Raw genomic sequence first — 24,697 nt, 5'->3', positions numbered from 1 at the left:
AAATAAGTTTAGTAGTTTTTCCGTGAAAATATCAGCTTTTTTCAAAAAGTTGGTGTGCTTTCTATTCTTTGAAATCTCTACTTTCCGATGGTAAAAAACAAAATATATTACTATAGTTAATCTCAGAACATGAATGAAAGTGAATTTTCGATTGAAAATTAGGGTGCTTTTTCGATATTAATTCAAAATGAGGTAAAAAAATAAATATTTCAAACCAAATAAATTACATTATTCAGGACCTGAAAAAATAAGATTTCACCAAATTTCGTGCAAATTTTTTTTTAAAGATAAAAATAAAAAACAAAGAATTTGTTTTTTTGAATTTTCACATAAATTTTGAGGTTATGTGTAAAACGTGTAAATACAAAAGTTTTAGATCTTTTTATTATCTACAACTTAGCCATTTAACTTCATAGGACTTTTAGTTTTGCCGGAAATCGAGATAAACTGTTCTTTATCCTTAAAAACTCCCCCTCGTACCCTTCCCTTAGTTCGCCCGTAAATTATTTTTCCTTTAATTTTATAATATTCCTCCTACTTTAATTTTTATTCACTTTTTATTATTTTAAAAGACTTCTACCCAGGTCTACTTTAGAATAAAACACATCAATAAATTCTATAATTTATTATGTCAACTTTGGTTACACGGTAAACAATCAAAAAAATGAAAGAAAATAAATAAAAATAATATTTATTAACTGAAAAATAAATTAACACGATTTATACTTATGGATCACAATAATACAATAAATGGCGGAACATGGAACAATTTTATGCCAAAAGGCGTGAATTTTTCTAACCTTACTACAAGTTTGATTAATCTGTGGCGTATTCAGACTACATGCCTGTGACGTTTGACAGTCCGCCACAGACTATAGAACCAAACGAATATGACAATTGACGCCTATTTACTTTGATTTCGCGGCTTCTTCGGCTTCGAGCCTTTTGCGCATAGATTCTGGCATCTCAGCTGGTGGTGGTCGGGGCATTCTCAGCCAAACCTACAAAATAAATATATTTAATACAAACTATTAAAAAATATATAATTATAAGTTACATTATAATGCTGCATAGTCAGAAAAACAGTTTAAATTGGTTCTAGTGACCAATATAGTGTCAGTCGCCTTGGTTGATACCGCACCAAGTCCAGAGTTTGATTCCCAAAACAATATTTCTACTTGCTAAGCACAGGTCTATCACCTATAAAAATATAAATGAAACATTCATACACACACAACAAACATTTCCCAAACGTCTCCTAAACAATTATTGAGTAATTTCTTGCTAGTGATTTATATTTTTTATAATAATAAATACAGGTGATAGAAATTTGCTATATTAGAAAAAAAAGGGTGCGTGTACGTATGTACGCGCGTAAGTTATACTTCTTTGGCATTATTAAAAATAGTTTTTGATTGAATGCAAATAAATAACAATTAAATAATCAAAGACTGCAAAAGGAGTCATTATAGTCAATAAAGTTCAGTTTACATTTGAAAAATTAAATAAATATTTATTATTATTCTCTTACATTAAGTGTAACATAAATTCTATTATTATTCGAATGTTGTTTTTAAATTATGTCCAATGCCGTAGCATCTTCCGTGGGCAACTTCATTCTGTTAATTTTGTGTCACGGCGCGCGCGCATCGTAAAATTTCACTTTCATCAATTTTTCATATCGCGCCTAAAGAAGTATAACTTCAAATTAGTGGGCAACTTCATTCTGTTAATTTTGTGTCACGGTGCGCGCGCATCGTAAAATTTCACTTTCATCAATTTTTCATATCGCGCCTAAAGAAGTACAGTAGAACCTCGATAACGTAAACCTCGGTAACATAAAAACCTCTGTTACTTCAAAAAATACTATGTTCCCTTCCCATCAGAGCCCAAAACCTCTATAACTTAAAATACGCAACCTCTATAACTTAAATAAATAATCTCTGTATAGGCCCTCAGTAACTAAAAGAAATGTTTCCACAACCTCTATAACATAAAATTGTTTGTGAATGAGTCATTTTGAAAGAGTGTCAAAACAAATGGTTTCGGTATTTATTGCTTGCACGTGTTTACTAATGTATTGTTAACGTAAACAATACATTACCTATTGTTTGCTTTATCTAAATTCTTCAAAGCTTTGCGGCGGTTAGCTTTGTGACAACGACTTACTTGCATCATAAGTTAATGTGTTAATGTATTCTCCTCTCTATTTGTCATTGAAAATCAAATCGATTTAGAAACAGTGAATTTTTTAAAACAAACGAAAATCACAGATTTTTTTAAGTAGACTAAACCTTTAGTTGTTGTTTTATTTTTATGTAATGTAAGTAATGTGAATAAATATGATTACATATTTAATTTTCCATCCTTCTGATGCATTCAAGTAAAAATGGGAGCAAGGGTACATAGAAACATGTACATACCTCTATATTAACCTTTACCTAACATAGAACCTTAATAACTTAAAACCTCTATAACATAAAATATTTTGTGTTTCCCTTGGACTTTATCTTATCGAGGTTCTACTGTATAACTTCAAATTAGTGGGCAACTTCATTCTGTTAATTTTGTGTCACGGTGCGCGCGCATCGTAAAATTTCACTCTCATCAATTTTTCATAACGCGCCTAAAGAAGTATAACTTCAAAAATATGGCTTTATTTATTTACCGTACCTTCAGACAATATACTGTTATAAGACAATTGACTATAGTTAGAATCAGAATTACCTTAACAGCATCATAGATGAACCATTGCAGGGCAGTGAGGGTACCAATCATGACAATCCTAGGTCCAAGACCCTTCCATACTCCGGCCCAGCCGAGTTTGCTAATGATAGAACCAGCTGTGGCTGTCTTGTCCTGAAAGGATAAACATCAAAATTACCACTGAACTTAAAAAGAACAGCCGTTATACCAGTAACTGTAAATCTAGAGTCCTGGTTCGATTTCCAGTATATTAATTATGTAGGGACAGAAAATATACACTGCACATGTCCTTTAGTCAAGTAAATAAAAAAAGTCAGTGTGATTTGTAAGTATTTTCTTAAGGAGCGTTCAAGTATTACGTAACGAATTTTAGGGTCTTTTTGTAAAACGTTACGTTGCGGGGCGGGGAAATTTGAAATACGCTTTATTGTTAATATTATTTTAATTTTTAGGTATAAAGAGTCACTAGGTGGTCACGAAACGTTTTACTATACTTTGGTACAGAAAAACGTTACGGCGCGTTACATTGGGGGCTGGGGGAGGGGTTGTGTGTGTGAGAGAGAGAGAGTGTGTGTGTGAGAGAGAGTGGGTGTGTGAGAGTATGTGTGAATGTGAGTGAGTATGTATGTGTGAGTGTGTGTGAGTGTGTGTGAGTGTGTGTGTGAGTATGTGTGTGAGTGTGTGTGTGTGAGTATGTGTGTGAGTGTGTGTGTGCGTGAGTGTGTGCGTGAGTGTGTGCGTGAGAGAGAGTGTGTGTGTTTGTGTATGTGTGTGTCAATAATCTCCAAAAACTACGCGACGTAATACTTGAACGCTCCCTTATTTGGTACACAGTAATTATTTAGTTATTACACATATTACCCACACATTGTCTATGTTTGAAAACTAAATACATCTTTTCAAGGATTCATACAAAAAATTAATATGTTCATATATTATTATTTATGAGAGCTTTGCTTACTTTTGCTGACAGACTTGAACAGCCCCTATCAGCAAACTATTACATATGCCTTTGGAATTTATGCTTTTTACTATTCTTAATTCTAGCGGCCATTACCTGGTTCAGCTTGGATACAACGGTATCAGCAGGGTGGGAAACAATAGCACAGAAGACACCAGCAATGTAACCAGCAGCAAAGGTGACCACCAACTGCTCGCCCTTGGAGCATTGATCACGGGGTTTGGGCACTACATACTGGAAAAAAGGGAATAAACATGTTTATAGGTTGATAGTATAATATTATGACACAATGTAAAAACGTGTGGCACTTTTTTTTTAATATATATAATAGGGGGGCAAACGAGCTTGCGGGACGACCAAAAAGGGCAGTCTTCGCAGCCCATAGACACCCATTTCTAGAAGGTACGTTGCCGGCCTTTTTAAAAATAAAATTTCAACTTATGCAATATAATTATTTATTTATTTTTTGCAGTATTTTTTTCTTTGATATTAATTCAATCTACCACTCTGCCAGACTCAGACTAACACGCCTATCCGATCATGCTAAACCGATGTGAGACGCACTATGCGTTCTGTCCCGCTCTAACGCGTATTGACCGCACCTATATTACGTCATCGTGATAAGTTTTATTCGTTACGGAATTTCTTGATTCGGTCGCCGCACTCAAAGCTATGCAATAGCTTAATAATACAGTACCAGCTTAAATACTAAAATGCAATAAATTATTATTTAATATGCCTTCAGTGTGGTTTTTTTAATAGTCAAAAAGTATAAAAAATCTTATAATTCGACTGTTGAAATCTTAGGTAAATTGCATTTAAAAATATCACTAGTTTTTTTTTTTTTATTTACACATACATATACAGGTATTTCAATCAACATACCTTGTACAACAGTTCCAAGGTCTTCTCAAAGCAAGCAAACTTCATCATGGTGTAAGGAATCTGTCTGCCCCAGAGTGGGACCAATCCCTTGTAGAAGGTACCGTAACCCTCATTTTGGACCATCTTGGGCCATGCTTCACGCAGGGTCGAGGCAAATCCAGGCATAGTTTGGATTCTGACCTGGAATACAAATTAAAAATTCATCTATCAAAATATATGTTTTGCTAAAAAAGTTATGTATTCACAATACAGTGTAAAATCTATATAACGTAAAAATTTGTAACATTTGTTTGATTTAACACAAAACCCATACACTTTTCACATCACTCTTTATAACACAACAGCCATTCTCTATAAGAAATATTTTCACTTATAATACCACAAGAGCTTAAAAATTATCGGGTATTTCCCGATAGGTTCGTTGCAAACAATTAATATAGTCGCATATTGTTTGCAGGGAACCTTGAGGGAAATGCCCGATAATTATGAAGCTCGTGTGGTATTCGGGGGATTATTTTTCCGACCCAAATGTCGGCCAATAGAATTGCACCATGAGACGAAATGTACAGTTAACAAAAAAGAATTTCATAATGAATAAAACAACTACTTAATACTTTTCTTGAAGCAACGACCAGAGAAAATTTTCACAAAAAATTATCAGTATAATACCATGTAGGTTGTACCACGTGACGTCGAATGGTGCAATTCTATTGGCCGATATTTGGGTCGGAAAAATAATCATATTTAGACATCAATAACATACTTAAGTGTAATTGTTTTTTTAATCAGCTTACAAAACTAAACTTTTGAGGTGCCGAAATTTCTAAGACACCTTTGTTATTGTTAATTGCATTAACATGTGTGCCATTATTCTTAGATTACATTGCAAGTAGGAAATTTTGGTGTCAGTTACTAAACGCACCACCTTTAAGATTTACATTATCTTAGTGTTTAGGAGAGTGCTTTAGCATAGTATTTTAGTTGAAACATGTACTTGCTTTAGTAAACGCTACGCTAAAGAACTTGCCTTTCAAGTTGTACTAAAGCACTCTCCTAAACACTAAAGGCCGATTTACATTATCTTAGTGTTTAGGAGAGTGCTTTAGCATAGTATTTTAGTTGAAACATGTACTTGCTTTAGTAAACGCTACGCTAAAGAACTTGCCTTTCAAGTTGTACTAAAGCACTCTCCTAAACACTAAAGGCCGATTTACATTATCTTAGTGTTTAGGAGAGTGCTTTAGCATAGTATTTTAGTTGAAACATGTACTTGCTTTAGTAAACGCTACGCTAAAGAACTTGCCTTTCAAGTTGTACTAAAGCACTCTCCTAAACACTAAAGGCCGATTTACATTATCTTAGTGTTTAGGAGAGTGCTGTAGGATAGTACTTTAGTTGAAACATGTAAACGCTACTTGCTTTAGTAAACGCTACGCTAAAGAACTTGCCTTTCAAGTTGTACTAAAGCACTCTCCTAAACACTAAGATAATGTAAATCGGCCCTTACCTATCGTGTATTATCAGTCGTAAATGAACTTTGAAAATGTCAAGATGGCCAGTAAAAGAAAAGCATTATATTTTATATGTGTTTAGAATAATTGACCTATATATTGATACATAGTAATAAAATTTGAAATTATTGTATGTAATTGGTTAAATTTGATTTTTTGTATCTCCCCTCCCTATAACGAAAACACGTCCCTTGTAAATCGTTATAAAGAGTTTAACACTGTATTAGAAAAGTAGAAATCTCTACCTTAGCAGCCTCCAATGGTGACAGTGCAATATCAGCAATGAACTCAGCAGATGCTGATGCTGCTAAATATACTCCAGTTCTGTATGAGTACGCAGCTTCTTCATCCAACATACCAGAGTATAATACTTTGAAAACTTCATAGAAACCGAACTTGCATAGACCCTGAAAAAATATGTGTGTGAGTAAAGGATAAAAATGGCATCGGTAGTGATAACAGAATATATTTTCTCATACAAATGTCGTCCTCAAAGCGATCAGTAGGAACAATTGGATATTTGATATAATCATTGAATACCCTATAAAAAATGTGTTCATGTACTAGGTGTACACACGTAAGAAGTGAAACTTCTTTATGACCTTATTTTTCGAAAAATGATCTACTATATGCAACTAGAGAAATTGGTTAAATAAAGTTAAATTAGATAAAGTTTAACAAAAAGCTTTTATTATCATAGACATGAATACAAATACAATTATTTCATTTTAACTTATTACTGTACTACTATGTAGTACTAAGATTATTACAGAATTTCATTAATTGTAATAGAATTATTAGTATTACTATCATTGTTATCGTTAATATATATTTTTGTTACTAATGGCTTCGAATCTCTTCGGATCAACCGTGGTAGGGACAAGAAAAAGATGGCGCGTAACCGAAAAATGTGACAAATGTGTGTAAATTTTTTTCCAACGCCGATAAAGAAGTTTGACTTCAAATAGCAACATGGCGCGTAACCTGCTACAAAATTTCTCCCATACGTCGATAAAGAAGTTTCACTTCAAAAGATGGCGCGTAACGGAAAAATGTGACGCGTAACGGAAAAATGTGACGCGTAACGCAAAAATGTTACACTAAATTTTTTTTCAACCCCGATAAAGAAGTTTCACTTCAAAAATTCAAGATTTCTAAACTTTCCTCCGTGCTTGCTTACCTGCATAGAGTATCCGATGAACGTGGGCGCCCATCCCTTGGCGAGACCACGCATGCCCTCCTCGCGCACAGACACCTTGAACCCATTGACCACATTCTTGTATTTCTCTGGGTCGACTTGTAAACGACACTTGACCAGGTCGAGTGGAACCACCGCCGTGTGTGTGATACCTGATGGTAAAATAAAATTAATTACAGAACAAGTATTACGTAAGAAGATTTACTGCCATTTATCCCCCTCCCCCGTTCCTCTTGTCAGCAAAAGTAAGCAAAGCTCTCAAAAATAATACATAAAGGTATTCGTTACCTTACGTTTTCAAGAAATGTGTGGGGGTGGGTAATATGTGTAAAAAACTAAATAATTCCTGTCGACGTAACGGAGCATTCAGTCACGCAAATTTTGGAGATTATTGGGACCCCCCCCCCCATGTAACGCGCCGTAACGTTTTTCTGTACCCAAGTATAGTAACACGTTTCGTGAACACCTACTGGCTCTTTATACCTTAAAGTTACCATTATCTGGTGTAAAGTACTGGAAAGTCGAAAATAATATTAATAACGCGTAATTCAGTCCCCGCATCGTAACGTTCACAATAGGACCCCCCCCCCCCCCAAATTCCTAACGCAATACTTGAACGCTCCCTAATCACCAAATAAGGGAGGAGGGAGGAGGCTCCCTGTGAGTATTTCACAGCCATCTAGAGTCTCAGTGGTACATGGCGCTGGATCGATTTGGTACGAGGTATCGTAGCAAGGATTAGACCAAGTCACGAGACAATTTAAATTCGAATTACTTGCAATATTATCAAGCGTAAATAATAGTTAATTATATTATAAGCCAAACATCAATCAACATGGATTACGTCAAAATTGCAGCAAATTTTGTATCTTCAATCACGGACAAGGTCAGATAAAGATATCTTATCGTTTCGTAACACTAATACAATTTAAAATTTTGTTTTCGAAACATTTTTTAAATAAATTCTTTTTTTTTTTAAATGTCTTTTTAAAAAACAAAATTTTTAGTCGTGTTGTTTTACTAAGATACGTATGTTTTAATAGCTTGGTAAGGTATGGTTGCTTCTCTTATAATATATTTAAAAAAAAACAGTGGTGCTACACAACAACTATACAACACACTATCATTATTATTATTAATAACCTTGTTAGGTCTGGGCCACATATTTCTATCATCATTTCTAAAAGCCAAGCAGGTGATCAGCTTCCTGTGCCTGACACTCGACTTTTTTTTGGTAAATCGATTTCCTCACGATTTTCCTTCACCATTCGAGCGAATGTTAAATGCGCAGATAGACAAAGTCCATTGGCACAGTCGGGGATGGAACCTACGACCTCAGGGTGGAGTCCAGCACCCTTAAGCCACTAGGCCAACACTGGGTCACACATGATAATATCTTAATATATATAAATTGTGTCACGTTGTTTGTCCGCTATGGACTCCTAAACTACCGAACCGATATCAATCAAATTTGCACACCGTGTGTAGTTTGATCCAGCCTAAAAGATAAGATAGCTTTCATCTCAAGTTATACCCGCAATATTATTTTATTGCTAAATATTTGTTTATTATTTGATAGTCACAATTCTAACAGATGGCGCTGTGTTGAAAGTACCAACGTTTCACATAAGCTACAATTTAATGGCATAACCACCAAAAAAGCATGGTAGTCCCCATGACTGGTGTTCTCCTACCGTTTCCCTTGAATAGTTTACTACTTAACCTTAGAAAAACCTTAGCCACTGCAACGCTTGGCCGAGTCTACTAGTATAGTATAAAAATTAACCAAAACTTTACAGAGATAATATCAGAGTTGTTTGTTGTGGCAATTCTTAATTCGCGGGCTTCCCTTGTCACCATTCTGTTACTAAGTCTTGGCCCGAAGCCATTTCACCTCAACATAGTTGTATGTAACCTTCACAATCATTATGTAAAAGTAATGCACGGCCATACAGAAATAGCTACTGGTAGGTTTCATTAATGGAGATAATCTAACGACTGTATTTATAGTCCGGTCAATCTATACATTGCCAGCTACCAGAATTACCATCAAGCTGAAACTGAGTAAACTTGTTCAAAACACAATTAAAACAACTTTTCGAAATTGGCCATTAACTGAAAAATGGGTTTTTCGCGATTTTCTTCAAAACGGAAAGTTTTATCGTAAAATTATATCAGGCAAAAATCATAAAATTATTTATAAAAAGGTATCAATATATTTTTACGAAAAGCGGTAGCTTTTAGGGGAAAAATAATATATAAAACGATTCAAAAAGTAGAACAAGTTTAGTCAGTTTCAGCTTGATGGTAATTCTGGTAGCTTCGCTCTTGTTTTTTGACCTAATTTGACCGGACTATTATTTTATGATAAATTTTGTGACGATATAAATCTCTGGATTTTGAAAAGATAATTACTCAGAAGAATAAGATGGTAGATTTTTTTCTACTTACTTGATATTTTAAACAATTCACGCAATATCTTTACAAATTATATATGCTTTATTCTGAGCTACATTGTCAAGTTTCATTAAAATCCATGCAATAGTTTTTACATAAAAGAGTAATCCATTCTTGAGAATTTTTTAATAGCCAACAAGGCCACACAAAAGGAAAGAAACATGTTATAAAAATTATAATCAATGTGTGGTCTCGATAATATAATTCACACACAAAACATCTACAATATAATTACGCTTACAAATCAATCGAGTTAATTAGCACTGTAATATCGTACCGACAGATATAATTTTTCATGATTTACGTGTCACGGTTGACCGTACGAAGTAGCCAGTTTTTAAAGGTCTGGTGTAGTAGCTTGGGGAGCGTTCAAGTATTACGTAACGCGATTTTTGGAGATTATTGACCCCCCCCCCCCCCCATGTAACTCGCCGTAACGTTATTCAGTACCCAAGTACAGTAAAACGTTTCGTGACCACCTAGTGACTCTTTAGTTACTTTTATGTGGTGTAATTCAATCCCCGCCCCGCATTGTAACGTTTTACAAAAGGACCCCCCCTCCCAAAATACGTTACGTAATACTTGAACGCTCCCTTGTTTACGAAAGGATTGATTATGTTTTTATGTAACGTGATCGAGATAGTACTTGTGGATGTATAAGGACCTGTTCAGGTTGTTTGGAACGAAGCTACTTCAAAGATTGTCGAGGGTTGGTTAAATTAAAACCTAGACCACACGTGTTTGTGGTGCCTATTCATTGATATAAAACCTCTTCAACTATAAAAAAGATTTAGAAGCCCTATTGAATATTAGACATAGACAACATTTATCACTAATGAAACACACAAAATAATAATGTGTGTGTGTTGTGGTTGTTACTGGTCATGGCTCAGCATTATGCTGTGGAGAGATGGGAGAGAGCTATAGTGAGAAAGATTGAGAGAGAGAGTAAGGGAGATCGAGAAAAAATACACGCTATTGGTTGATGAATATGTTTAGTAGTTATTAGAACTATAGATGTCAATTCTGTCGCATAACGTCTTGTGCAGTAAACGCAGATTTTTTATTTATTTATATTATCATTAGCACGTATACAGTGTGTATAGTGTGAATATAGATATACAAATACATGCAGTGATCATATACTGGTACATGATCATCTATTGGGGCTTTTACCTTAGTAATAATTTACAAAGAAGTTTCACTTCTGTACTTTTTCTTTCTTTTCTTCTTTTAAATATGAACAAAACTTACCGCAAGATAGGATACCGCCGAGTCCGCAGAGTGCGAAGTATTTGGTTGATCCAAACTCGCACGAGTCCTCTTGGGCTACAGCTGTCGCAGCCGCCATTGCTCCCTTCGAAGCATTACAAAACATAAATTCATTTCATCTCAATACTAAGGGGGCGTTACGTAACGAATGGGGGGGGGGTTTACTTAATTTAATTACGCGTTATTGTTAACTTCGACTTTCCAGTACTTTACAACACATAATTGTAACTTTTAGGTATAAAGAGTCACTAGGTGGTCATGAAACGTTTTACTATACTTGGTACAGAAAAACGTTACGGCACGTTACATGGGGGGGGGTGTCAATGAACTCTATGTGTTACAAGATAACTATGTAGTTGTCTCTACCTACCCAACGCAAAGCCAAACCCCACTTGGATTTTACTTAGGTATAAAATAATATTTAAAAATCTTGACTCAAGCTAATTTAATAGTCATATCTACATTACTTTAATTTGTGTTATTGTCCCATGCTAAGCTGGTGAAGCTTGTGTTATGGGTACTAGGCAACGGATATACATACATATTATAGATAGATAGATAGATAGACATATAAATACATATTTAAACACCCAAGACCTAAGCACAACACCAAATGCTCATCACCTCGATGTTTGTCTCAGCCGGGGATCGAACCCGGTACCCATGGATTCGCAGTCAGGGGTACTAACCACTAGACCAATGAGCCGTCGAACATTGAAACAAATATAAATAGAATATTATTCAGTAGGCATAACTATGGCACAGTTTTATAGCTCAGTTCGGGTGTAAAACCAGAAACTAATTTATACATATTGTGACTTTATACCTAAATTATTTAAGACATTACATCTGCCCTCAGCTCTCATAATCTATTAATCATTGAGGAACAACACCTGCTGATGGTACGCTACCGTTTCCAGTAGTGGTGGCTTAAATGCTACCAACCATCAGCCGATAACCCTCTCCAGCTTTTTTTCACATCATCGGGCAATGTAACAAGTATTGTTTATATTATTAAAAGGTAATGTAATGGCCATACCCAACCCTTAAGAACTTATGAAAATACATACCTGTTCTGAAGCAATAGCTGGCTCGCAGCTGACTTGTGACAGTGGGCCACGGAATGGCGAGTTCCGCGCCGTCTCCAATAGGGATGAGAACATTTTACTGAAAGCCAGAATATATTTTACACAATTTAAATTTAACGGCCAGAATTGCTGCAAATTGTCTAATAATGTATGACAATATACAGTTTTGTAGAAATGTAGTTATCTATTTGATTCCTCATCTATCAAGACTTACTTGAATTAATGGTGACTTCAATATTATATCTAAAGGCTATGTGTAATTATTTCTATATTTATATGTGTACACATATAGCTATAGCATAACATAAATGGTTGAATGCCCTCAGCTCTCATAATCTATAGATCATTGGGCAACCACACCAACTAATGGTACGCTACTGTCTCCAGCAGTGGTGATAAATACCACCAACCATCAGCTGATAACACCCTCCAGCTTTATTTCACATCATTGGGCAGTTATAATTCAAAATGTATATGTATAGTGATAGCATACAATATTAAATCATATGTTTTTACAATAATAGACAAAATCGATAAATATCTGCTAACCTAGTAAAATATATTAATAAAGTACATTCGGTGTTATAATTATCTAAGTTGTTGAAGTATTTGGCAGCAATTTTTTAATGTTCTACTAGTACAGTTAACTTCTAAACTTCATTCTGTCAAGCATGAACAGTGAAAAAACAGATGACGTGCGTGGCTGTGGCATTGAAATATACTTTGCAAAAATTAGGTAACTATAAAACCTAAATATATAGCATATTTTATGCCGGTATAACCTTTCTAATAGGCGTTGGATACGGTGAGATGTAACTGGCTTTAACTGATCGATACCGAACGGAACAGGGTGGTACACTACTTCAATGCGTCAAATCAAGTTATTAAGCAATTTCTAATTTTCGTATATTATATAATAACTTAGATATTAAAATTAATGTAATAATTATCTAGACTTAGGACAAGGTCACGTGTTATAATTCCATTGTGTTACGTAAGGTAAATTTTGGCAATTCTATGGAAATAAGCAGGTAGTATAAATTACAGGCTTAATTATTATATCTAATGTAGTGGATAAATGTCTCAAAAATTATAAAATAAACTTACATGTCTATAATCCGATGTAAAACTTTTTAACACACACCTCACCGCGCTTGTGGCACAGTGACAAAAGGAAACGGGATCGGCGATGTCAGCGCCTCATCGGAAGTTACATAATCACGTGGAAACTCTTGACAAGCCGCAATTCCCAAGCGGCATCGCATTCCATAGATTAACAACTATGAACAGGTATAGATTACAAATATATTAGAATGTATGAAATAATATTTATGTAAAACAAAATTAAATTGAAGCATTTCTATAGATAATAAATTACCTTGAAGTATTGTTGTATGTATTGTAAATTTTACTATTACTGTCGGTTTACTTATTATGTAACGACATTAGAAATGTAAACTAGCGCTTAAAATAAAAAGTAATCTTAGGTCTCAACAAACCCGCGAAAATTGAAGTAGTAGTAAATATCCACAGAGTGGGTTTATTTAAAATAATATGCGACATCGTTTCACCATATGATCATGGCACATTTAAGTGATAATTTGGTAAATTTGTCGAAACACGGCTCCATCTTAAAACAGCTCCAAATTTTTTTCTATCGTTCTTTTCGACTTGTACCTCAAGTAGTATTAAGGAGGCGCATGGCTTTGAACCCCTTAAAAAATTAAAAAACTGATAATATTACATACATGATGTAAATGATATGGTCAGTTCCCAGTGGGTCCCCGTGAATTACTTTATGGTCTAAGATCCCGCTATACAACGACCTTCACCGAGATGCTTATTTAATGAAACTTATTTTATATATAATTTAATATGTCAATAAATATAATCCATATGGGTTGCCTAGCAAATTTCAGTCCAGAGTATTTTTAATTAATTTAAAAAAAAAATATTTTTTTAAACATTTCACCGGCATGATTATTAGATAAATTCTATACCAATCGAAAGTATGAAGCCCTTAGAATATGCAAAAGTTAGGTTGTTTTTAATCAATTAATTATTTATGTGTATATTTTTTATGTGACACTAAAGTATATATACATCTTTAGTATAAAAGAAGTTTTTAGTGATACATATATAATACTACCCTGATTAAAAATATTGATTGAAAAAAGTTCAAAAAATTTACTACATGCAAATTATAAAAAAAAATTTTTTTTTAAATATTAATTAAACATACTCTGGACTGAAATTTGCTAGGCAACCCATATGGATTATATTTATTGACATATTAAATTAAATATAAAATAAGTTTCATTAAATAAGCATCTCGGTGAAGGTCGTTGTATAGCGGGATCTTATACTATTAGGTTATGTAACGGACGTGACGTCGCCAGTCACATCCTGCCAAGCCAAGCCAAAGCCAAGCTAAAGCCAAGCTAAAGCCGAGCTAAAGCCAAGCTAAAGCCAAGCTAAAGCCAAGCTAAAGCCAAGCCAAAGCCAAGCCAAAGCCAAGCCAAAGCCAAGCCAAAGCCAAGCTAAAGCCAAGCCAAAGCCAAGCCAAAGCCAAGCTAAAGCCAAGCTAAAGCCAAGCCAAAGCCAAGCTAAAGCCAAGCTAAAGCCAAGCCAAAGCCAAGCCAAAGCCAAGCTAAAGCCAAGCTAAAGCCAAGCTAAAGCCAAGCCAAAGCCAAGCTAAAGCCAAGCTAAAGCCAAGCCAAAGCCAAGCTAAAGCCAAGCCAAAGCCAAGCCAAAGCCAAGCCAAAGCCAAGCTAAAGCCAAGCCAAAGCCAAGCCAAAGCCAAGCTAAAGCCAAGACAAAGCCAAGCCAAAGCCAAGCTAAAGCCAAGCTAAAGCCAAGCTAAAGCCAAGCCAAAGCCAAGCTAAAGCCAAGCTAAAGCCAAGCCAAAGCCAAGCTTAAGCCAAGCCAAAGCCAAGCCAAAGCCAAAGCCATAGCCAAAGCCATAGCCAATGCCATAGCCAATGCCATAGCCAATGCCAAAGTCAAAGCCAAGCCATGCCATGTTGACCAACCCTCCAGCCAACCGCCATGCCTGCCAACCGCAAATGCCAGCCACTTGGAGGGGATGAGTCTATATAAGCCAAAGTCAGCCAGGTAACAGTTTTGAATACCATCGCACTTTTTTGACGATACTAATTATTTAGGAGTCTCGGAGGACCTTCATTGGAACACCTCCAAGTGAGTTTTGCTCCGGAAACGCGTCAAAAATTTTATAAAGTAAACTTTGCACTGTAAAACTAATTACCGCTAGTCTAGCATAAACCACATTCAAAATGGCCGATTAAGTTTATAAAATTAATAGGGATGTGAAAAATAATCGATTTTTTTTAAAGTGAAAATCGATTTTTGTATTCGATTTTAATATTAAAAATAATTGAAAATTCGGCGACCAAATATTCATATACTAACTCTAACCTAACCAATCTAAATAATATTTGTTTTTGTGGACAGCTCCGATCTAAATAGTAATTGTTTATTCAAGCCTCGGCTTCTCGGCGTCCTGGTCGCCTTCGGCGACCAAATATTCATATACTAACTCTAACCTAACCAATCTAAATAATATTTGTTTTTGTGGAAAGCTCCGATCTAAATAGTAATTGTTTATTCAAGCCTCGGTTTCTCGGCGTCCTGGTCGCCTTCGGCGACCAAATATTCATATACTAACTCTAACCTAACCAATCTAAATAATATTTGTTTTTGTGGAAAGCTCCGATCTAAATAGTAATTGTTTATTCAAGCCTCGGCGACCAAATATTCATATACTAACTCTAACCTAACCAATCTAAATAATATTTGTTTTTGTGGACAGCTCCGGCGCTACGGGAAATGCAGCCCCTCCACCCTTGCGTACCAAAGCACAGGCATTTTACAGCGGGTGGGGGCTGCTCTTCCTCCGCGCCTCCGATTATTTATATACACTCTAGGGGTAAGACAGACAAGACCACGTGGATAGTGGGGTGCTCTGATTCGGTTTTGGGTACTTTTTGGATATTAAAGTAAACACTTTATTCTAGTAAAAATTAAATAATATAGAAAGTTGCAAGCAATGAAATACAAGTACTAATTAGAAAATACAGACGAGTAAGTATCGATAATTTCAAAAAATTTCGGAACCCTATAATCTATCAACACGAAATTAGGTTAATTTCAATGTTGATTATTCTATAACTTTAAATTTCAAAAATGAGGAAATAATCGATAAATAAATAAAACGATTATTAACAATCGATAAATTAAAAACACGATTTTTTTAAGTGAACGTCACATCACTTATAACCAATAGAAAAGTAGAAAATGGCGGATTGTTTACAAATTTTAATACATTACACAAAACTTAATTTTTTTTATAGAAATATTTAGACGCGTTTCCGGAGCAAAACTCACTTGGAAGTGTTCCAATGAAGGTCCCCCGGACACTCCTAGATAATTAGTATCGTCAAAAAAGTGCGGTGGTATTTAACACCCAACCCTTAAAGAGCATGCACCACCACACTAATGCATTAGAAAATATGTAGAAAAAATTTGGAGCTGTTTTAAGGTGTAGCCGTGATTCGACAAATTTATCGATAATTTCTCTTAGCAGGCCAGACCTTGCACCTAGGTTAAAACACCTAAAATTATATATTCTCTTAATTTTTGGTTTTACCGAAGAGAATTTACGCAATAAATGAAATCGAGTATGGAAAAGTATGTTTTGTTTAAAATTAAAAGAAAAGTAGAGATACGTATACCTGGATGGTTCTCCATGATATCTCTTTTTTCCACAAATTAGACTTCTTAAGTTTTACGAGTATTTGTGAATTAAGACTCATTCTAGTTTTATAAGTACTGAAAAACATTGCTTTTATTGATTTTTAAATTATATTTAGTGTATATAAAAAGGAACAAGAACAATTATTGTTTGAGATAGTACGAAAATTCAAAAAAGCATCTCAATGACAGATGAAGTTCTTTTTTTTAATTCTATGAAACAGAAAGAAGTATTTATATCAGAATATTTAAAATAGATACGATTTTGTCACATAAAACGTGCCTGTACTTTTGAAAAACAAATTTCAAAATGATCACTAACGACTGAAAATAAAGATAATGTATTTAATTTTTGGAACGAAGTTCCTTATCGCGCGTTGTGAAAGGGGGCTAGACGGAAAAAATTCTTACGACGTCGAAGTTGTCACGACACTTATTTGCTATTTGCTATTGTAATACACCGGTTCTCGTCCGATCACCGAAGTTAAGCAACGTCGGGCGAGGTCAGTACTTGGATGGGTGACCGCCTGAGAACACCTCGTGATGTTGGCTTTTTTTTGTAGGGATAAGAAATGAAAATTATTTTTGGAATCACTTAACTAAATTAGTCTTGTTGGAACGAAGTTATCGAGCGTTGCGAAAGGGGGCTAGACGGAATAAGTTAAGACCAAAAGTTGTAACGACACTTTTTGCTATAGTTGTTATATTTTACATTTTCGATTTAGCTATCGCCACCGTCCATACCACGTTGAATACATCGGTTCTCGTCCCATCACCGAAGTTAAGCAACGTCGGGCGAGGTCAGTACTTGGTTGGATGACCGCCTGGGAACAGCTCGAGATGTTGGCTTTTTTTTTCGTCGTAAGATTGGTGTCGAGAAAATCTATCATACTGTTATGATACCAATTAACATATAAATTAATCGAAAGGAATTTCGTTCCATCCGGGTGTCCCTGACACCTATAAAGTTTTTATTTGTCTGCATTGGCCATTGACACACAAAGCATAAACTTCACGGTCTTCACACATTAAAGAAAGATTTCAGTTTATTGACGTCTGAGATTAGAAAAAAGAAGAAAAAAACATGTGGGCAATTCACACGTGGTAAAAGTGAAAATTTGGTTTCGAGATAACGAGACAAATTTTAATTGCTAAGTTTAATATTAATTATTAATTTTGATAAAAACAACAATGACAAAAAAAAGGGTGCGTGTACTTATGTACGCGCGTAAGAAGTTATACTTCTTTGGCATTATTAAAAATAGTTTTTGATTGCATGCAAATAATTAATTACAATTAAATAATCAAAGACTGGAAAAGGAGTCATTATAGTCAAAGTAAGTTCAGTTTACATTTGAAAAATTAAATAAATAAATATTTATTATTATTCTCTTACATTAAGTGTAACATAAATGCTATTATTATTCGAATGTTGTTTTTAAATTATGTCCAATGCCGTAGCATCTTCCGTGGGCAACTTCATTCTGTTAATTTTGTGTCACGATGCGCGCCGTAAAATTTCAATCAATTTTTCATAACGCGCCTAAAGAAGTATAACTTCAAAAAGTTTTTATAAGTATATGTCAATTAGACTTTTCTTTTTATTTTAATTTTTAATTTTAATTTCACAACAACACGCACAACGCACTTGAGTGCCTTCTGGCAATGTAAGTGTGCATGGGCGGCGATATCACTTAATATCAGGAGCCTCCTGCCCGTTTGCCTCCTATTACAAAAAAAATAAGAATGAAAAAACTATTGAAGGTGATTCTAGATAGTGTGCTATAATTTTGATGCAAGTTTCCGCTAGATATTTTTTGTAAAGTCTACCTTCTTAAAATACAAAAAACAAACAAAAAAACACATTCTATAAATAATAGAACATAGTTACAAGCAACATAACTTATTTGTATTAATAAATTAAATAAGTAATTAATAAAATAAAACATCATTCACCGACGAGCCAAATCGCTAAATATTTTCCAACAGTTTCCGACATATTGACTATCTATTATCTAACCTTTGAAATTTAAATCTAACATTGCATATTACCTATGTTTTTTTATAAATCCATAGATATCACTCTAAAAATACTTCTTTCACTTTTCTGCTTGTAAATTATACGTCACACGTAAACAAACTGTCAAAACATGCAAAATGTTATAAAAATCAACAGAAAATTTCAAACTTAAAAGGTATGATTATTTTTATTTTATTGTCCGAATCTTACGCATGACATGACAATGTAATTAATTCCCATAATTAAGAAGTCTAAGTTAACTTTTGTTACAGTTTCACAAATGGATTAAAACATTAAATGCCAACTTGCAGTCAAAACAAGAAATGCACACAAAATAGAATAAAATGTCACCGAGTTCCGATCTCACCACGCACCTGTATTGACAGCCATAGAATACCACATTTTAACCCACAGTTTTGCTCTCCAAGATGCCATAATCCCTTCATACATTCCCTTTATCCAAACGCCGCTCGTTGTATGGCATCAGTCAGAAAGTGTCACGACTGTTCAGACGAATCAGAGGATGAAGAAACAAATGAAAACGTTAAGATAATCCAATGCCCTTATACCCCTTCCACGCAGGACGTGGAATGTCAAGACGAAAATACTAATGTTAAAACCTGCTGTGTTCCTAACGTCGATTCAAAAGGGTCCTCACAAATATTGCCTCCAGGATTTAAAGCGCATACATCCGTTGATAAAGCTAGTGACCCTCAATCTTCAGTAGCACAGAGGTCGGAAGTGTGCTGCCGCGCTAAAAAGAGCTTGGAAAACGTGTCCAACCAGAAGCAATCGCCTAAAGAGACTTCAACGCCCAAATCAAACCAACAGGATCCGAAAAATCCTGAACCATGTTGCACAAAATCTAAGAAACTTTTCCAAACAAATGAAGCACAATCTAAAATATCAGCTCAAGGTATTAAACACGAAACTGATTCAACTCTAATCAAGCATATTGACAGTAAAGCTCTATCACTTCAAAGCGTAGAATCAGACGGTAATGTATCTGAAAAGCCATGCTGTGCTAGTGCCTATCCTAGAATCAAAACAGAACCAATTTTGCCACCAAAAGGTATCAGTAGCACCGCTAGACCGGGATATGTTGTGAATAAAGAGAGCGCGGATCCGATACCAGATGAAATACCATCAGAATGTATGACTAACGGTAGATGCATTCATGGCATTTCGAGCATAATGCCCAGCATAAATGCAGCAAAACAAAAGAAGGAAAGAACTTGTTTTTGTGGTGCGAAAGGTAAAAAGGAATCTCATGTGTGTAATGGAAGCAAATGTTTGCTTGGTCAGAAGAGTTGCCCGTGTAGATATCCGCCAGGTTTCAGCCAATTCAGCTGTGCTGGCAACATTACCGGGGTATGCAAGTGTAATGGGGAATTTAAATAAATAAACACATAAACGTCATTATTTTTATTTTTGTGTTGACACATGCCATGTGCCAGTTACTTGTCATTATCTCAAACTATTAGATTACGTGGATTCGATTGTTCTAAAGTTAATTACATACATTAAGTTAATTTACTACAATATTTGGACGATGTGTGTTCGTCCTTTGGTTTACTTTCAGATAAAGTTAAGATATTATTAGAAACACACAAAAAAATTGCGTTCTACATATTTTTTGTTTTATATTAATTAATAATATCTTTCTTCTTAGAAGTTATATAGAAAATTTCAGTTTACGTTTTTTCTTTTTTTCCACTAATTTTTTCTCCTCAATGAATTTACAAATAATCGGCGTAGTCTTATCGGCGGTTGAAGTATCTGCAAATAAATATTATTTCAATGGGTAATTTGTAGATTAATTTAGCATGAAATTATACGTAATTTTTTTTTAAATCTGTTAACAATTTTTTGAGATAATCATTGATTCAAACACTTTATAAAATCGGGAATTGAACCCGAGACCTACAGGTGTCAAACATATGATAAATAAGACAGTTAATAATAAAACAAGATATACCGGCATTAGTTTTGTCCCTTGTGAATTTATTTCGTTCAACGGTTTCAGCCTTGCCTGTAAAAATACTACGAAAATAATAAAAAAATACGAAAAATACTACCATAGATAACGAACCTTAACGCAAACCATGACTCCCGTATGTCAAAATTCAATATATTTTTGACGCTACTAATGGTGCGTTCCACTAAGCGTTCACAACGCTCACGCTTACGACCGCTGATTTCCCCATTCCACTTGATTGTGAATGTTAATGTCGTAAACTCAAGTGGAATGGATTATGGAGCGTTTCGGGCGTTCATGTAAATATTACAAATGTCAAGTTTGAAAATAGTAGAATTTTAAGGAGGTTAGGTAATCATAAACAATAAGTTTTGATATTTGTGACTTAAATTTATGTTAAAAGTGAAGAATAATTGAATATTTTATAAATAATTTTGGTGAAGTTATCAAACAACTTAAGTTTAAATATAATCGAAATGGCTTTGACGGCAGTTGGATATTTTTCTTGTCGCCATCTTTAAGCTTTGAATATAATATTATTATTATTTGTCATATTTCAAAAAAAAAATCAAAAATTGCGCCAAATTATTCTCAACGTTCACAACGACCCACTTCTTTAGATGGGTCGTTGTGAGCGTTGCGTGAGCATGAGTCATGACGTCATGAGTGACGTTTTCGCCGTGACCACAACGACCGCGGTCGGTATGTGGAATGGCTAAAGGAGCATTTTGATCGTCGTGAGCGCTTAGTGGAACGCACCATAAGTCGCTAAGTCTTGGTCAGGCCATATTATTTATTTTTCGTAAAGGGGGAAAAATTTCCACATTTAGAAACCCCCCGTAACGCGCTGTAACGTTTTTTGTACCCAAGTATATGAAAACCTTTCCTGACCTAGTGACTCTTTATACCTAAAAGTTACGTTTTACAGGGAATTTTTGTGACTTATGCACTTTATATAGAATGTATAGCGACGCTCATAAACTAATTCAATTCAAAAAAGAGCTAGCGACGCACTCGCCAAGGCACGGTAATTGTCTAGTGGCAACGGTAACACTAGCTAACCTGGCAATCATTCTGTCCGTTTTGTAAAATATTAAAAATAGACGCCGAAATCCGAACTAACCCTTTCAATAATTTTTAATTTGTCAGCGCTTAAAAACAAAGTTCCCTACATCTAGCAGTTTCAGCGGGCACTTCGTTTGTCATATTTAACGCCATGTTAAAAAATATACGCAATGCTTACTCTTTTAGATCCTATAACGCACTTTCGGATGTTGGCAACATTGCTAATAAACTAACCGTGTATTTTCTGGATCTGTGTTCTCAATGGCTTTAGGAACAATCGCATTGGATGACTTTCATGAACAAATCCATGCCTTGTCATATCAACTGATGCTGTCTCCTTCTGTATTAGCTTTTGTAAGAAATTTCTTGTCCCTATCGGCATTTGGGGTGTTGAATTTTGTGGTTTTGGGTTCACACTCATATTGTATGATTTTTACAAAAAATTTTTGTTCACAAATTCAAATGCTCGTCATTTTGACGTTTTATAAAATATCGTAAATTACCCAATCTATGATACCCATAGATAGTATGAAGTCTCGTATTCCCGTAGTGTGGGGCATAGAGCAGACACCTCTGTTTTAGTCATAGACTTAGTATTTACTGGCGTATATACTAAGTCTATGGTTTTACTAGTAATTTTTCTCTATAGTAAAAGTTCTTCAATGAGGTTTACATTGTACTTTGGCCTAAAGGTCTAGATACCAGGCCATAAACTCAAAAAAAAAAAGAGGTTTACATGACTTATACCATAACTACTCAAATAGAAAATACACCTAATTTTTAATTTTCTTAACAATCAAAGAATAGTTTAATATAGCCAACATGAATTTTAATATCGAATAACTTTTGTTAGTGATAGTAAAAAAATACAAATTTATAAATCAATTCTTTTATTTAATTACCTTAAATCTCTAATAACATAATTTATCAATTAAAATACAAAATCTGTAGGGCAATCATTTTAATTCCCCCATTGTATCCAGTCTTAAATACATTTGAATATCACACCTTGATAGCTCATTCCTTTGTTGTCCTGGGTTCGAATCTGAGACTAGAAAAAGGGAAGAGCTAATTAATTTAAAACTAAAAAATTCACCTATATTTAATGATATATTTTTCTAGTCTACAGATGTGTACATGTATTAAGTTTATATATAAGCAAACTAGCACTAAATCAGATGAACAACTGGGGTCCTAGTCTCAGAGTAAGATTCAGAGTCTAGATTTAGCACCAAGTCTTAAACGATTTTGATTTATAGGAGTGATAATTCGCACGACTCAGTCCTGTATCTTACTTTTTGAACTAGTCAATACCAACTTGATAAACTATTTGCTATTTATTACCAAAACAGGCCAATTATATGACAAGGTGGTCAGTGATAACCATATTAATTTTTGTATTCAAATAACCTGTAGATAGAATCGTAATATGTTAATATATAAGCTAGCTTCCAACTTGGTATAACTGGAGAAATTTAAGTTGTATATTATACTAGTGATAGTTGTACACCAGATTTAGCAGCAAAACCTTTACTCAACAGTTTTATAAATATTAAATTTATAATTTTTCACTTACAAAAAATACACAATTTGAGATCAAAGTTCGTCCCACATAAAAATCACACAAAATAGTGTGGTTTCTTTGCAATGATTCCATATTCTTGTAATGCTGGCACTAAGTCTTCCATTGTCATTACATATTTCTTTTCTTTTGGTCCTTTTTGATTTTTGCTCATTGACATTTGGCTTGAGGTCCTCATTTTGCAGTGCTGAAGAGCATCATTTGCAATATCGGAGAGAAATTTCTGTGCCGCTAACGCTATGAGGCGGATAAGCCTGAAAACATAGATAAAGATTTATCTTACCTTATTTAGTTCACATCATCCTCTATAATGCAATGCAGTTAAAAAGATCCTACCAAGCGCAAATTGTCTATAATCAACAGATTGAAAATCATTTCCACTTTTAGTCAGACTCTATTAATGACTATTAACTACACATGATAAGTGACTACAAAGCTCCTTGAAAAAATAATTTTAGTTAATCTACAGAATAAATAACTTCTAATTGTAAGTTTTAAATATTTATATATCTATACATAAATATTAAACATTTATAAAATAAAACTAGATAAATATTTATGGTAGTATTTTTATGATCTTGATTATTGAACAATGTAAGCGAAGTTAGGTTTTATTCAATACTTTTATTAAAAGTTGTTCCTTAAATTAGGCATTCCTTTTGACTTTGGTTTACTGTTATGCTATGGTATAATATAATCAATACTTATTTATTAATAAAATAATTGACAATAATTTATGTAAAACTTACCTTGGATCTTGCGATTCGAAGCCAGACATATTCAAGTAATAAGCAACAACAGAGTCGGGAACTGAAGGTGTGTAGTTTTCAAGTTGCAGGAGAAAGTCACTCAACGCGTGACCGACGCCCCCATCGTCGTCACCAACAGATGGAGAGTTCATACGACTCATTTGCATGCTGTGGATATTAGTTAATAGACTTTATCACGTTTATAACGTAATAAATACAAAATTTCAGTAAATAGCTAACACTCACCCTTTCTTCGTACAAAGAATAAAAAATTGACAATAGATATAGAATATATAATGCTTTACAGATGAAACTGTAAACAAACCCACAGATATTTTTTTAGAGTGTTACGAATATGCATTACAGAACACATCACCGTGAATTTTCGGTTCGTTAAGACAATAGAACGATGCACTATTAAATTAAAAGAGTTTATTTACCCATCAGTTCAATTA

At 34.3% G+C, this 24,697-nt stretch overlaps 3 protein-coding genes and 1 pseudogene across 5 annotated transcripts; 2 read left to right on the top strand and 2 right to left on the bottom strand.

Annotated features, from left to right (window-relative positions):
- Positions 1-610: 610 nt before the first annotated feature.
- On the bottom strand, positions 611-13,330 carry LOC125058470 (phosphate carrier protein, mitochondrial-like). The gene is made up of 9 exons (XM_047662560.1): positions 13,186-13,330; positions 12,061-12,157; positions 10,973-11,075; positions 7,244-7,413; positions 6,309-6,470; positions 4,553-4,732; positions 3,764-3,901; positions 2,728-2,859; positions 611-1,001 (listed from the first exon to the last, which is right to left on the bottom strand). Exons 2-9 carry the CDS (start codon positions 12,151-12,153, stop codon positions 909-911), a joined length of 1,071 nt encoding a protein of 356 aa, XP_047518516.1. The 5' UTR covers positions 12,154-12,157; positions 13,186-13,330; the 3' UTR covers positions 611-908.
- Positions 13,331-17,578: 4,248 nt separating this feature from the next.
- LOC125058988 lies at positions 17,579-17,697 on the top strand (annotated as a pseudogene).
- Positions 17,698-18,965: 1,268 nt separating this feature from the next.
- Positions 18,966-20,287, top strand: LOC125058469. The gene is made up of 2 exons (XM_047662559.1): positions 18,966-19,043; positions 19,141-20,287. Exon 2 carries the CDS (start codon positions 19,166-19,168, stop codon positions 20,267-20,269), a length of 1,104 nt encoding a protein of 367 aa, XP_047518515.1. The 5' UTR covers positions 18,966-19,043; positions 19,141-19,165; the 3' UTR covers positions 20,270-20,287.
- Positions 20,288-20,522: 235 nt separating this feature from the next.
- On the bottom strand, positions 20,523-24,624 carry LOC125058477 (transcription initiation factor TFIID subunit 10-like). 3 transcript variants are annotated; one of them, XM_047662573.1, is made up of 4 exons: positions 24,489-24,624; positions 24,243-24,410; positions 23,488-23,747; positions 20,523-20,647 (listed from the first exon to the last, which is right to left on the bottom strand). In XM_047662573.1, exons 2-3 carry the CDS (start codon positions 24,407-24,409, stop codon positions 23,531-23,533), a joined length of 384 nt encoding a protein of 127 aa, XP_047518529.1. In that variant the 5' UTR covers position 24,410; positions 24,489-24,624; the 3' UTR covers positions 20,523-20,647; positions 23,488-23,530. The 3 variants fall into 3 exon arrangements, with proteins under 3 accessions (XP_047518529.1, XP_047518528.1, XP_047518527.1); XM_047662572.1 differs by lacking the exon at positions 20,523-20,647 and adding an exon at positions 22,719-22,962; XM_047662571.1 differs by lacking the exon at positions 20,523-20,647 and having other exon boundaries at positions 22,719-23,747.
- Positions 24,625-24,697: the final 73 nt, after the last annotated feature.

The sequence above is a fragment of the Pieris napi genome, chromosome 18, assembly GCF_905475465.1.
Source record: "Pieris napi chromosome 18, ilPieNapi1.2, whole genome shotgun sequence".
NCBI classification, from domain to species: Eukaryota; Metazoa; Arthropoda; class Insecta; order Lepidoptera; family Pieridae; genus Pieris; species Pieris napi.
Note: the sequence above shows the minus strand (reverse complement) of the source record. Positions and strands in the feature narration are given on the sequence as shown.